The 13,067-nt window shown below is 29.6% G+C and overlaps 1 protein-coding gene and 1 long non-coding RNA gene across 4 annotated transcripts; both read left to right on the forward strand.

Moving 5' to 3' along the window:
• Window positions 1-255: 255 nt before the first annotated feature.
• LOC135922096 (uncharacterized) lies at window positions 256-1,192 on the forward strand. Of its 3 annotated transcripts, none has more exons than XR_010570734.1 (5): window positions 256-347; window positions 395-414; window positions 458-562; window positions 727-856; window positions 985-1,188. It is a non-coding gene; the product is annotated as an uncharacterized LOC135922096 (long non-coding RNA). The 3 variants fall into 3 exon arrangements; XR_010570735.1 differs by adding an exon at window positions 904-945 and having other exon boundaries at window positions 281-414; window positions 985-1,192; XR_010570733.1 differs by having other exon boundaries at window positions 281-414.
• A 2,172-nt stretch (window positions 1,193-3,364) lies between these two features.
• LOC135931536 (retinol dehydrogenase 11-like) lies at window positions 3,365-12,758 on the forward strand. Its single transcript, XM_065468727.1, has 5 exons — window positions 3,365-3,441; window positions 7,609-7,959; window positions 8,840-8,958; window positions 10,535-10,811; window positions 12,170-12,758. Exons 2-5 carry the CDS (start codon window positions 7,637-7,639, stop codon window positions 12,567-12,569), a joined length of 1,119 nt encoding a protein of 372 aa, XP_065324799.1. The 5' UTR covers window positions 3,365-3,441; window positions 7,609-7,636; the 3' UTR covers window positions 12,570-12,758.
• Window positions 12,759-13,067: the final 309 nt, after the last annotated feature.

Here is a 13,067-nt window from a genome sequence, read left to right on the forward strand (position 1 = left end):
AATAAATTTAGGTGTCTATCTACACTTCTCCTTTGCGACACTAATGCCTCCAAATCTTTCTAAAAATTAAGAGATATTCTCTCCAGGTATCCAAACCTTCAAAAGCTATTTTAATAGGTCGTCATATTTGACCAATGAAATATATTTTGAAATAAAACAGTCGTTGTAATTTAAGAATCAAATTTATTTCAATTTGCAATATTTCTAGAAAGGTCATGGTTTAGCATAAACATGTATTAAGGATTTATGTGATATAATTATTCTAACATTCGTTGAAAAGTATTTATTTCCGTGTTTTTTTTTCATTTTATCAAAAATAATGTGGAGAGATACCATTTTAGACAAAAGTAAATTTTATAAATTTTTACTGATGAAACGTATTTTCATCTGAAAGGTCTTGAATGATTTCCTCTCGTACTGAAATTTTATAAAATTATTTTTATTATTTCTAAATTAGGTTGGCTTGAATTTTTTAAATATGCAATTTTGTACTTATTTGAGCTGTAACCCGCATTCAGCTATCACCGGGGTAAGGCTTTGTTGGAATGGAAATCTGCCAATGGTAAAATAAAACAGAAATTTATATAATTTATTTTGTTACTAATAATTATAATAATATTAATTTATCCTGATAAAATAAATTTATATTTTATTATTGTGTAGATTTTAATGTGTCTTATAATAAATAAAAATTCAAAATAATAAATTTTTTTATTCATTAATAAGGTATTCCATAAACACAATAATTTGCCATGGCTGATAAGAAAATGATATGATATTTGAGTTTATATTCATCCAATTTGATTATCACCCTTGATATTTAAATCAGAATAATTTCGGATACCATATTGATGAGGTAATAAAAATCTTATATAAATGAAAATGATGAAAATCTTTTAACAGAATATAAAATGTATGATTTCCTCTCGTCCTGATTAAACTAATGTTCTTATAATATATAATTAATAATCATTGTTTTTCTAGATATGCTAGTTTATGTGATGGAGTGCTGTTAGGTGTGCTTGCTTGTGATGGAATAAACAAAAATATGTCATTTACTATTATATTATCAATTATTATATAAACAATTGAATAAAATTATTAAATTAAAATTTGTTTAGTTGATATAAATTTAATAGTAAAATAATTGGCATTATAATATGATGAAACAAATTTTATGCTAATATTTATCTAAAAATGTATGTTCTTAAATAAAAATATGATACCTTTCATTTACAAAATAATAAATTTCTTTTTGACACTAATCAAAGTATGAAATTTACATATTAAAATACTACTTTTGATGAATATAGTTATCAACATTTTGTGGATTAAATTGGAAACTAGCTGCAGCATATTGTCAATATTAATAATTGGAAAAGTTTTTTTTCATGATAATAATGAACATAGAGATATTCCTTGCTAATAACACAAGTTTCTAAACTCACTATCAGAAATGTATATTTACCTGACTGAAAAATTTAATATAAATTAAATAATATTGCTTTTTTGTGAAATTAATGAAAAAATTATTAGTTTATATAGGGCCATGTATTTTAAAATCGTCATTTTAAAAGAATATATATAAACAGGGGTGAATATTTTTATTAGAAAATATCTGGGAATGTATCTGAGGGTCTCTGATAATAGTTTTTATATCTGGGTGGGGTAAAAAAATTATGTCAGTTGCTAAAACTTTTATTACTACTTTTTTATGGATTTGATTTTGCTGTTATGGATTCATTTCCAGGTTTACCTAGTATAATATTTATATATTTGGAAATTAATAATTTTTAAAATATAAATAAAAGTAAATTATTGATAAGGTGATAAGCCATTTTCTTGGTCATTTCGCGAATCGAGTTGAGAATGATTTTAGTCATCAAAATCGATAAATATGAAATAAAGTCTGATAACATTCGTTATTCTAAATGTTGGCAAAGTTTATTCTGATAAAAAAAAATTTTCTTAGACAGAATTAAAAGATTTATCTTGTTTTGGTAAATCTTGAAAAACAAGGTTTTCTAGGGAGATTTGTCTTCGGGCACAAAATTCCTAAGGGTGTAGACAAAGATGAGTAAGCCATCTCTTTCGAATATATTCCCAATCTTGCTATTGCTTCAGATAAAGAAAAGGAGTAAGTAGACATAAAAGTATCAAAGCAAAATTCTACTTACGATAGAGGTTAACAGTAATAATGAATCTAGTAAGAATTATGATAATTACACCAAGATGTTAATAATAGTTTTGAGAAAAAGAAAATTTTATATAATAAAAAAGGGATAATTAAATGATATATACGGTGTGATAGAATCATTACGGAAGTAATCGATGTCCTGTTTTTAAAAAAACTTGCTTTAAGTGTGTGATACAAGATAAATCATTATCCCAGATTTTATAAAGTTAGATTCTAAATTATGTTTTACGGTGGCATCTGGATATGACTATTTTGTTTTCGACAATTGTTCCTAATTCATTTAAAGTATATTTCAATTGTTTTGACAATTAAGAAATGTTTTTCTTATTAAGTCAACATCTTATCATCATAAGAAGAATGACCAATTTACCATTCACACACCTAAGAAAATGTAAAGAGTTGTGCGAGATTATGGAATAAATTTAAAAATACTTTAGAAAATATTTTTAAGACATATCGTATATAAGTAAACATAGTACAACTGGTCGAAGTCCTACTACGATGATGTTAGATAGGCAGACAAAAGCCAGTTTGGCTAGGTAAGACCGGATGCCCGTAATATCTGTGTCAAATTTTTTATCGAGATTAAAATAATTTACGAATGCAGGATTGGAAAATTCCATATTATCATCATTTTCAGGCAAATTACTTTGTCGATATGATCTGTAGCAAAATTAGTCATACCAAACAATATACTATAAAGTATTCATTGTAAATGTAAGGGTTTTTAATAAAATTCATGTCCTAAAAAATATCACTTTTCTTTTACGTATCACAATATTTTGATAAATGGTAGAGTAGGGTAATATTAACTTAAGTTATTCTTTTTAGAATTTAAGAAGAGAGTATCATTATAATTAAAAAGGGTAATCAATAATGTTTATCGCTCCAAAAATAACAAAATTTTTTTAAGGGGCTTGGTATAGGTCTTTAAGAGGGTTTGCATCTAGTGAATATCCTATTATGTAGACGCTGGTGTTGTTAAAACGGTTCAAAACACCTTAGCCAGCTTTTATTATACTAAAAATTTTAATTTATTCAAAAAAGACATAATACCCTTCCCAAAAGTAAATTTTAGATAAAAAAAACAATATGATAGAGCCAACGTCAAATATTTAAGACATAATATCACTTAACATTTCGGATATATCTCTTAATCCTTTGGCCACATGTAAAATTTAAAATTTTCCAACATAGTATTTTTGCATATCCATTTCCACAGCGTTTATACAATCATATTTCAAGTTTAAAATATATTTTATTTTATACTTTTTTAATAAATTAATATATAAGGATTTAATTTAAATTAGTTAACTAAATTTAAAATCATAATATATTATACTTTATTATATTACTTAAGATATATAAATGTTTTAATATAAAATGTATGATATAATAACGATCAATATAATAGTAAATTTCATTAATATGTCAATTTAAAAAATAATCACATTTGTTAGTATATCTTTTAAGGATAAATAATAATATATTTAAATAATATAAATAAATATATAGTAAATTAATATAATAAATTGAGCATATGATTTAAAAGAATTATGAGTTTTCATAGTTTGCCCTTCAGTTTTTCTTCTTCCATCTGAATATTCCTCTCTTGTTCTTAATTGCTTTTCTCATCGCCGATTCTGTGATTAGGGTTTGGTTCTTTTGTTGACTTCCATCTGAATATTCCTCTCTTGTTCTTAATTGCTCTTCTCATCGCCGATTCTGTGATTAGGGGGGTATCAGTCATTGAGAATATGAAGCTGAGGTAATTGGATTTTATTATATTGAGGGCTAATCTTTGGCGTAGGTAGTAACCCTTGTTGGGATCTTTGGTCCTAGTAGAGATCCGTTTCCCCAGCTCTTTAAAGAAGGCCAGGGCATGAGAGCCGAACGACGTTAGAGTCGTGGCGATTAGTGGTAGGAATGTGTAATTGGCCAGAAGCAATGGCGAATACATAGCGAGTTTATTCGTCTCAGCGTCTACTAGAGCATCTCTATTTATATTTGGGGCAAGGGGATCGATGGCATGAGAAATCCCAGGTTAGGAATCCCCCCTCTTCCAAGGGATCATGGTAGAGCCATCGGGACGCTTACCATACCATCTTTTTAAAATATGATAATTTATATATTTAAAATTAATTGTTTTCAATATTATATTAGAATGCGAATTAAATAAATATTTGGCAAATAGGATAGGAAATTTAAGAAAATTATTTAATTTAATTCACACTAAAGCATCCCTGTAAATGGGCCAAAAGTTAAGCTTAGGCCTATTTAAATAAGTTGGGCTAAGTTTGGACCTAATTTTTTTTTAAAGTGAGCTTTAAAAATATTTTAAAACACTTGCTATATTTTATCTATTGAAGTATGATTATTCTCTGTGATAAAAACAAAGTAATTAGTGATTTTACTTCATTCAAGATAAAAAATGTCTTTGATTATCTATTTTAATTAATTCTAAGTCAGGCCATACTAGGGCATAAAATTATAAATGCTGATTGGGCTTAAAAATATATTAAAATTCTGGGCTAGACAAAGCCTGTTATTTTTAAATTGACTAAAATTTTAAATTATATTTAAAAAATATGTAATATAAAAGTAAAATTAATGGTAGGGTAGAATTTTTATATCCTGCATAGTTGGAAAAGTAGACATATTTTTTTTCGTGGGATTAATCACTTTTTAAGCAGTCATTTTTTTTTATTGCAATTATATATAAATAATTCACATATTAAAAATCATATTTTTCTAATATATTATTTGATTTTTTCTCTAAAAATTTTTAGAAATCTAGGCAAAATGATTTAGCACACATATAATTGTTTTTATAAATTCCACGGGTAATGTTTTTTTTTTATCATTTGTCCATTCGCTGACTATTGATAAAAAAAAAGATTCCCTTAACATTTTAGATACCTCAAGATTTTGCTAATAGATGTCCAAACAATTGTGCCATCAATAGCAAATTCTATAAGCTTGCGTATTATTTTTTTGGGGTAAAATAACCATACGTTCACTTTTTATTTAAAAAATAGATAACTTTAATAATTATTTGAGGAAAGGGGATAGATAGTAAAGGTTAAAAAATTTACTCTCAGCAGGCTAAAATGTATACAAAGCAGAGGTCGGTTTTGGTTGGCCCAGCTTAAACTGGTCCATGTAAATTAAAAACTTCAGTTTCCCCAAATTTTTTTTTAAAAAAAGTGGGTTATGTTTCTGATGGTTTATTTTAGCTTAAAAGAAATATTTGACAGAGTTTCTAAATTTCGATAAAATATGTCCAAATCCTTCCTCCATTCTATGAGCGAAATCTCCAGAATTTCGTATAATATTATTTTGGCCAATAAATTGAGTCAGTTAGCCATTTAAAAAAAAATAAAATCGAACGGTTTAGATAACACTGATTCCAAAACTTTGTTATAAAAAAAATTTGAACAATAAAGAAATACTCTAGAAATAAATCACACAACAATATATATAAATTACTAGACTTTCGTTGGAAATTTATTAAAGCGGTTTTCGCTTCCGGTTTCAAACTGTGATTATAAAACCCCAAAATATGATGATAAATTATGCGAGTTTCGTTAATTGATGAATATATCTAAGCTAGTCAGTACTGGTTCCAAGAGGAAACCATTTTTACATAGAGTATCAGCATAATTTCTCCTTTTCTAAATCAGTTCAAAATTAAGTATACTTCTGGTATTAATGACGAGAACCAAATATATTTCCTAGTTCGTAATTTCATTTTCCCCGCGCCACTATCGCTTTTGTTCGCGGATACAACGGTTCTCACCTCCGGGAATACATGGATACTGATTCCATCTACCTATTGTAATATAGGTGTCTCTTTAAAAAATGTCCAGGTTTTTAAAAAAGAGCATTTCGGGCAGATTCGTTCATGATTTCTTCCACATTTAGAATAATATCACTTTTGATATTATTCTAAATCTAGTTTATTTGCAAAAAACTTTCAAAAGTTTTTTAAAATTAGAATCAAATCGTATGTTAAATTTCTTAGAATTATATTTATGACATGTTTTTATTTTACATTAAAAAAATAGATTATATATTTTTTTTAGTTGCGAAAGTTTCCGAATTTAATATTTAATATTTAGGTCACAAAGCCAAGCCTTAATAAAATTTGTTATTTTTCCCCCCTTTTTTTTATCCTATTTTACCAATGTAAATCTCTTTAACTATTATAAAAAAAAATTTCGCTACGCTTTACCACTCTATCTTGCAACGTTGTTTTCTTATATAATCGCTTCGTAATTTTTTCGAAGATCTTCTTTATCAAGAGCATATGGGTATCGTGTCCGGATAGCTCGCGTGACCTTTTAATGGACGGCATTTTTATAGTATCCACCCGAGCCCTAAATGTTGTAATTTTGTTTTGTCGAATTGGGGTACGTTGGTTACTTCTCGACCCCTTTTTAATCGAATATACAAGAGACGTTTAGTCATCAAACCTTTCCATACTTTTTTTTGATATTTTTTTTTTATTGCCAAGTTAAAACGTGACACATGTCATTTAGATCTTCTAAGGTTTTTTGTTTTTAAAAAAAGTATCCTGTAAGGTCTACATTTTGCTTGAATTATTTGTGTTTGATGCAGGCGTCATTTGATTTAACTCTCCTTTAACTTCTTTATCTTTATTGTCGGTTATTTATTTTTTTTTCCTTCATGAATAATTATTATGGGCCATGCTGGGGACTTTTACAGATTATATTTTACCGGTTGGACCTGATAAAAATGAATACGAGGCAGATCGGTCTAAAATCCCGTTAGAATATTTTGGCAGGCCTGTTCGGGACATGCCGCGCTACCTTTTATCATCGGTATTATACAGATTTTCTATTTATTATATTATTTAAAAATTCCCGCCCGATGACAAATGATGCTACTTAGATTCACCATTCGTTTCATTTAATGTGCAATTGATACAAATCAGATGCTGACACGCCATTTTTTGGTTCTTAAATAATCTACACTTGCGGAAACTCCCCCCCCCCCCAAAAAAAAAAATCAGAGTGCAGAATTAAATGGAAAACATTTCCTGATAAATTTATTTGCAAATAAAATTATTTAACTTAATATAACATCAAGAAAGAAATAAAGAAAGTAATTTAACAATTTCTGCAAGTTAAATAATCATATTTGCAAATAATATATATCCATCAAATCTGAACATCACTGTATTTGTAAAAATCCTACTACGAGAAACCGAAGTGGTAATGGCCTGTCCAACAGCTGATTTATATTCGCTTTAAAATGCATTTCAAATGAATGAATAGTAGAGTCCGACCCGGAAATCCTTGCCTAATGTAAATGACCCATAAATTTGCTAAATCTTAATCATGTTAATCGAGCATTTTTCCTTTTTTTTCTTCTAAACAATATCGTAGATACTGCTAACCTTTTTCCGCTACGACAATGGTAATAACTACCCATACCTTCAGCTCGGATTTACTGCTCTGGGCCTTTTCCCTGCTAACTTTCGCGCTCCTATTAATAACCCTCCTTGATTATTTCTTTCTAGCTCACGGGAAAATTCCAATCTTCTGGCGATTCAGCCCAGCCCCTTCCTGGAAATTCAAGCCTCAAAATTACAAATGGGCCGGTCGCATGATCATCATAACGGGCGGCAATGCCGGTATAGGCAAAGAAACGGCTCTTCAGTGCGCTAAAACCGGAGCCGAGATAGTTATAGCCTGCAGGAATCTTAAAACCGGGAACAAAGTGGCGACAGAAATTAAGTTTATATCTGCATATTTTTTAACATTCGGGTACCATGATCATCTATTTCTGGCGATTACCTTTTTATCCATCTTGTCCCCACTTAAATCGATCCCAAAAATGTGTCTGATCGATCCCCCCCCCCATCTCCCTTATATTTTTCCCCATTAAATTTGCCTGTTTTTTGTCACCCAGACGATTATTTAAGAATTTTTCTCATTTTTTTATTTTAATTCGAAGTCACGTGTATAATATATGAATAAATATCTGGCTAGTTATTTTTTCATAATTGCTTTTAAAGAAAAGCTTCTATAAGATGGTTTTTTGTAAGTAAAAATGTAAACTAGTGAAGGTCAATCAGCTTGGTTTTATCTGCATTGGGCCTCGTTTATAAACTAACCACTAAATTCCTCGAATTCATTATCCAGCGCGACTCATTAAATTATAAAATTAAATTATAAAATCGAGTAGATAATGAGCACGCGTTTAGAATGGTATCGAAGCCGTGCCGATGAGACGAACCAGCTGTCATAGATCAGCTGTGATATCGCTTACTCGTTCGCAATGGCTTAAACTTTATCGCTGGTTACGATAAACGAGGCCTTTAGGCGGAAAATTTTGCATTGTATAATACTTAAGGTTATAGCAGAATTTTTTTAAGATACAAACAAACAAAAATTAGACCGTGTATAACCATGCATTCATAGTTAGCACCCAATCTCGGCGCCGCCAATTTACGCTAATTGTGAGTGCGGGATAAGAAGCGGTATATTCCGGTCTTTGAATTTCAGTTTGGACAAAAGAACGAACTATGGACCTTCGCTTGCGACTAAGTTAGCTCAAAAAAATTTATTTTAATTTAATTTTATGATATAATTTTTTTAAAAATGAATAATTTAGGGAGGAAACAGGGAACCCCTTGGTGTACGCTAAACACTTGGACCTGAATTCTTTTAAATCCGTTAGAACTTTTGTCGCTGACATTATTAAAAAATTGTTAACTTCCTCTGATTCTTCTGGTATAATATGTATTTATTTATATATAATTTATTACGGGCATAAACAGGAAGGGAAAAGTGGGCGTTTCTTCTCTTGGCAAAATTTGCAAGTATACATAAATAAGCTAATTAAAATACCCCTCACTCCTCCATCAAAATAGATAAAATGTGTCTCAGGACCATTCCATTTCAAAAGAAAAATCATCCAACTCGATCTAAGAAATGCATTAAACGGACCAAGTATACTCCGTATAGATGGGTGGGGGCTGGACCTGATACCTATATAAATCGGTCTGGGGGCTTGTTGGTTTTTTTTCGGACATTGTTTTACCACCATATAAATAATCCTTATCGGGTTTGAAATACCAATAATAACTAGTATGAAATTCGAACCATAATTTTAAAACCCCAAGACAAGTTTAGAAATAGATTTGAATAAATGTTCGAATTATAATTGAAAACGACACAGCGATTATATTTAATATCAAAATGATTAATTCTTTCTATTTTACATATAATACGTGTAAATGTTTAAAAAAATAAATTTTTCACTTATTTTATAATTATTAACTTGAGGAAAGGAAGAAAATAATGATGCGTGAATATATTTATCTTTATATTTAAAAAAAAAAATTAAAATCACATTTTATATAACCTTTGAAAAATCAAAATAATTTGAATAAATTATAAAAATAAATAAAATCAAAAAACTGTTTTTTTTAATATTATAAAATGGATGTTTATTTTATTTAATAACATTCCCTACCCAATGACATTAAATACCTATAACGTGACAATGGACCACCATTTTGTTGTTTCCGTACGAACAATTTGCGTTAAAATTTTATGATAGCCACTATAAAAAAAAGTATTAAGAGTTTCATTTGATTAATATTTTATTAATTTACCACATCGTTTAGTATTGAATTCAAAATTATTTATAAGGCTTGGGCATTTTGAAACCACAGAACAAACAGAGACCGATTTAAGGATAACTCATTAAACCCTGGGTAATATGGAGTTGGGGAAGGTTCGGGCCCCTCTTAGGAAATCGATTTCGAATAAGTACTTGTCATTATCAAAATTTCCAGTAAATCTTAGGTTTAACGCATTTGAAAACGATAATCCACCCTGAAGCTAGAGCATTACAATGGTCTAACTGTCATCATTTTAAAATAATAATATATTTTAAAAATTATTTTTTGATTCCATAAGGAGAGTAGTAGGGGAGTTCTATTTTTAGCCCGATTGCTAAACCTTATCCTTTTTTTGTTTAAAAAAACATTGTATGGATATTTTGACCCCCCCCCTTCCTTCTCATGCATAACTTTGACCCACCTATCCCTTATACAAATTTGAATTCAATCTTATAAAATGTTTTATTTCCTAAGTAGTTAAGTAAAATGTAAGGATGGAGAACAACATGTTAATTTATTATATAAAGAAGGAAAGAAAGAAAAAAAGAAAAAAAGAATGGAAGAAGAAAGAAAGAAAGGAAGAAAAAAGAAACAGAAATGAAGAAAGAAAATTTGAACGACTAATGGCTCTTACATGTCCAAAAAAAATTTAAAAAAAATATTTTTATTCTTAAAATAAGGTACGCATCTATACGCCTTGGTCAATAATGCCGGCGTAATGCTGCTACCGAAGGAAATTTTGACGGAGGACAATTTGGAGATGACCCTTCAAACGAACTATTTTTCGCCTTTCCTTCTCACCAGCCTCCTATTACCCTCTCTCAAGTCCGGCTCTAAGGCATTGGGATGTCCCTCCCGTGTGGTCAACGTATCTTCTAGGGCGCACGTTATAGGGCCTACGCGATTGCCGCTCGACCCGGCCTATTTGAAGAAGGATCAGTTCGGAATCATTCAAAAGTATAATTTTTCAAGAATTTCAAACCCGATCCAATTCCGGTTCGGGTTTTTTAAATTGGGTATGAATTTTTTATATATAAATTTTACACATTTTTATGGTTCGGTTTGGAATTTTTTTTAAAAAATTCTTTTTTTAAAGTTCTGGTAATGATAAAAAAAAGTTTTAGATTAAATTTGAGAATCTAAGGATATTTTTTAAAAATAATATTTTGAACATTTTTACGGTTCGGTTTAGAATATTTTTTAAATCTTCTTTTAATGTTCTAATAATAAAAAAGAAAAGAAGAAAGTAAGAAAGAAAGTACGAGAAAGAAAGAAAAACATTTTCTGTTCTTGATTTAAAATACTGGTTGGTTGGACTCTCTTTATTTCTCTCTTTCTTTCTTTCTTTCTTTCTTTCTTTCTTTCTTTCTTTCTTTCTTTCTTTCTTTCTTTCTTTCTTTCTTTCTTTCTTTCTTTCTTTCTTTCAAAATAAATTTTATGACGACATATTATTCAAGCAAAATAATCTAAATGATAACTTTGAATGCAAAATATTGGGAAACATGAAATAGTAAATAATATATTTAAAAGATTTTGAACATTTTTACGGTTCGGTTTGGAATTTTTTTTTAAAAAAAATCTTCTTTTAAAGTTCTGGTATACTAGGAAAAAAAGTTTTCGATTTGATGCAAGAATCCGAGCACATTTTCTTTTAAAGATTTTACCAGATTTTGCAATTTATTTTCCCAGATTCGAAAATGGTGTTTTAAGAAATCCATGTCCTATAATAAAATATTTTTCACGAATAAATACAATATTTTTAGATGTGATACTATATGTAAAAAGGCCCATCGCACCGGTTTTACATATTCATTTTTCTATTTGAAAGTTTTGTTTGTTGGGCAGTTTATGGCTAATAAAATGAGTCTTACAAACCAATATTAAGTATCTTCTCATAATTTTAAAAGCTTGTACACTGTGCAGATTAGTAGTTTGGGTCGCTTTTTAAAAACGGCGCGATTGAGATCTTAGCCAAAATAATATTATGTAAGTCTGGAAATTTTGGTTATGGATGGGCAGAAAGATTCGGGCCTTTGTTTGCCAAATCCCGATGCCTACATATTATTTTGCCTAATATCTTGATCTGGCCGTTTTCAAAATTCTACCCAAATCGGGTCGGGTCATTTACATTTAAATTTAATCAATTTTTTTAAATAAGAGCATAGAATTTGGGTGGGTAAAAAAATATATGCGCGGTTAAACTTTCCCAACGGGAGATGATGAATGGATATTACGTGCGCATGCGCTTAAATATTAATCTTGTTCTTAAATCCTATTTTCAACCCTACCTTTCTTTTCTTTTTTTTTCTTCTCAGATTCTGCCCGCCCTTCCGTCAACATTTCGTATACGGGGACTCCAAACTCTGCCTCGTCAGTTTTACCCGAGAATTGGCTAGACGATCCGACCCCGATAGGTTATTAGCCTTTTCTCTCCACCCTGGAACGGTGGATACGGATCTTTTCATTCACGTGCCCTTGCCCATTAGGTTCATTGTCTCCAAATTTTTCAGTGTTTCTACCAAAGAGGGAGCCATGACTACCCTTTACTGTTTGTTCGATAAATCCCAGGCTAACGCGGATAATAACGGGGCTTATTTTTCGGAATGCGGGCTTGCTAAGGCCTCCGCCAAGGCTCTGAAACACGAAGACTCCGACGCGCTCTGGGACCTTAGTCAGAAAGTTTGCGGGCTCACGGATGGGCGAAGAAAGGACTGAAATTTAGATGATCCCTATATTATAAGGCCTGGCCCAATTTTTTTAAATGGTGCTCTTTGAATATTAACAAGCCTTTTTAAACGCAGCATTAAAGAAAGGGACCATACCTAATAGGAAATATCTTGGCTACAAACCAGATTTTTTTTTATAGAAAACTGTTTTTATAATAATATATAATTGTTTTTAAAAATTTCGTGTATTAATTCTTATATTGTATACTTTACACTCCAATCATGTAACCAATCAATTCGATTATAATGTTCGCGATAAAATTATCCGAAATTTATGGGATAGAATATTCTACATATTATACAGGAAAATATTTTTGACCCAAAATCAGTTTATTTTAAAGAAATCTATTCAACCAACTTTTTTATAAATTTGATAAAAATTTAAATTTTTTTCCTTAAATCTATTCCCAACACATTTATTTAGAATACGTATCTTATAAATTTCGGACAAATTTATAGGATATTAATCCTATTTGATTGTCAAAAT

Source organism: Gordionus sp. m RMFG-2023, chromosome 1, assembly GCF_954871325.1.
Source record: "Gordionus sp. m RMFG-2023 chromosome 1, tfGorSpeb1-WG-v2, whole genome shotgun sequence".
In the NCBI taxonomy this organism is placed as follows: Eukaryota; Metazoa; Nematomorpha; class Gordioida; order Chordodea; family Parachordodidae; genus Gordionus; species Gordionus sp. m RMFG-2023.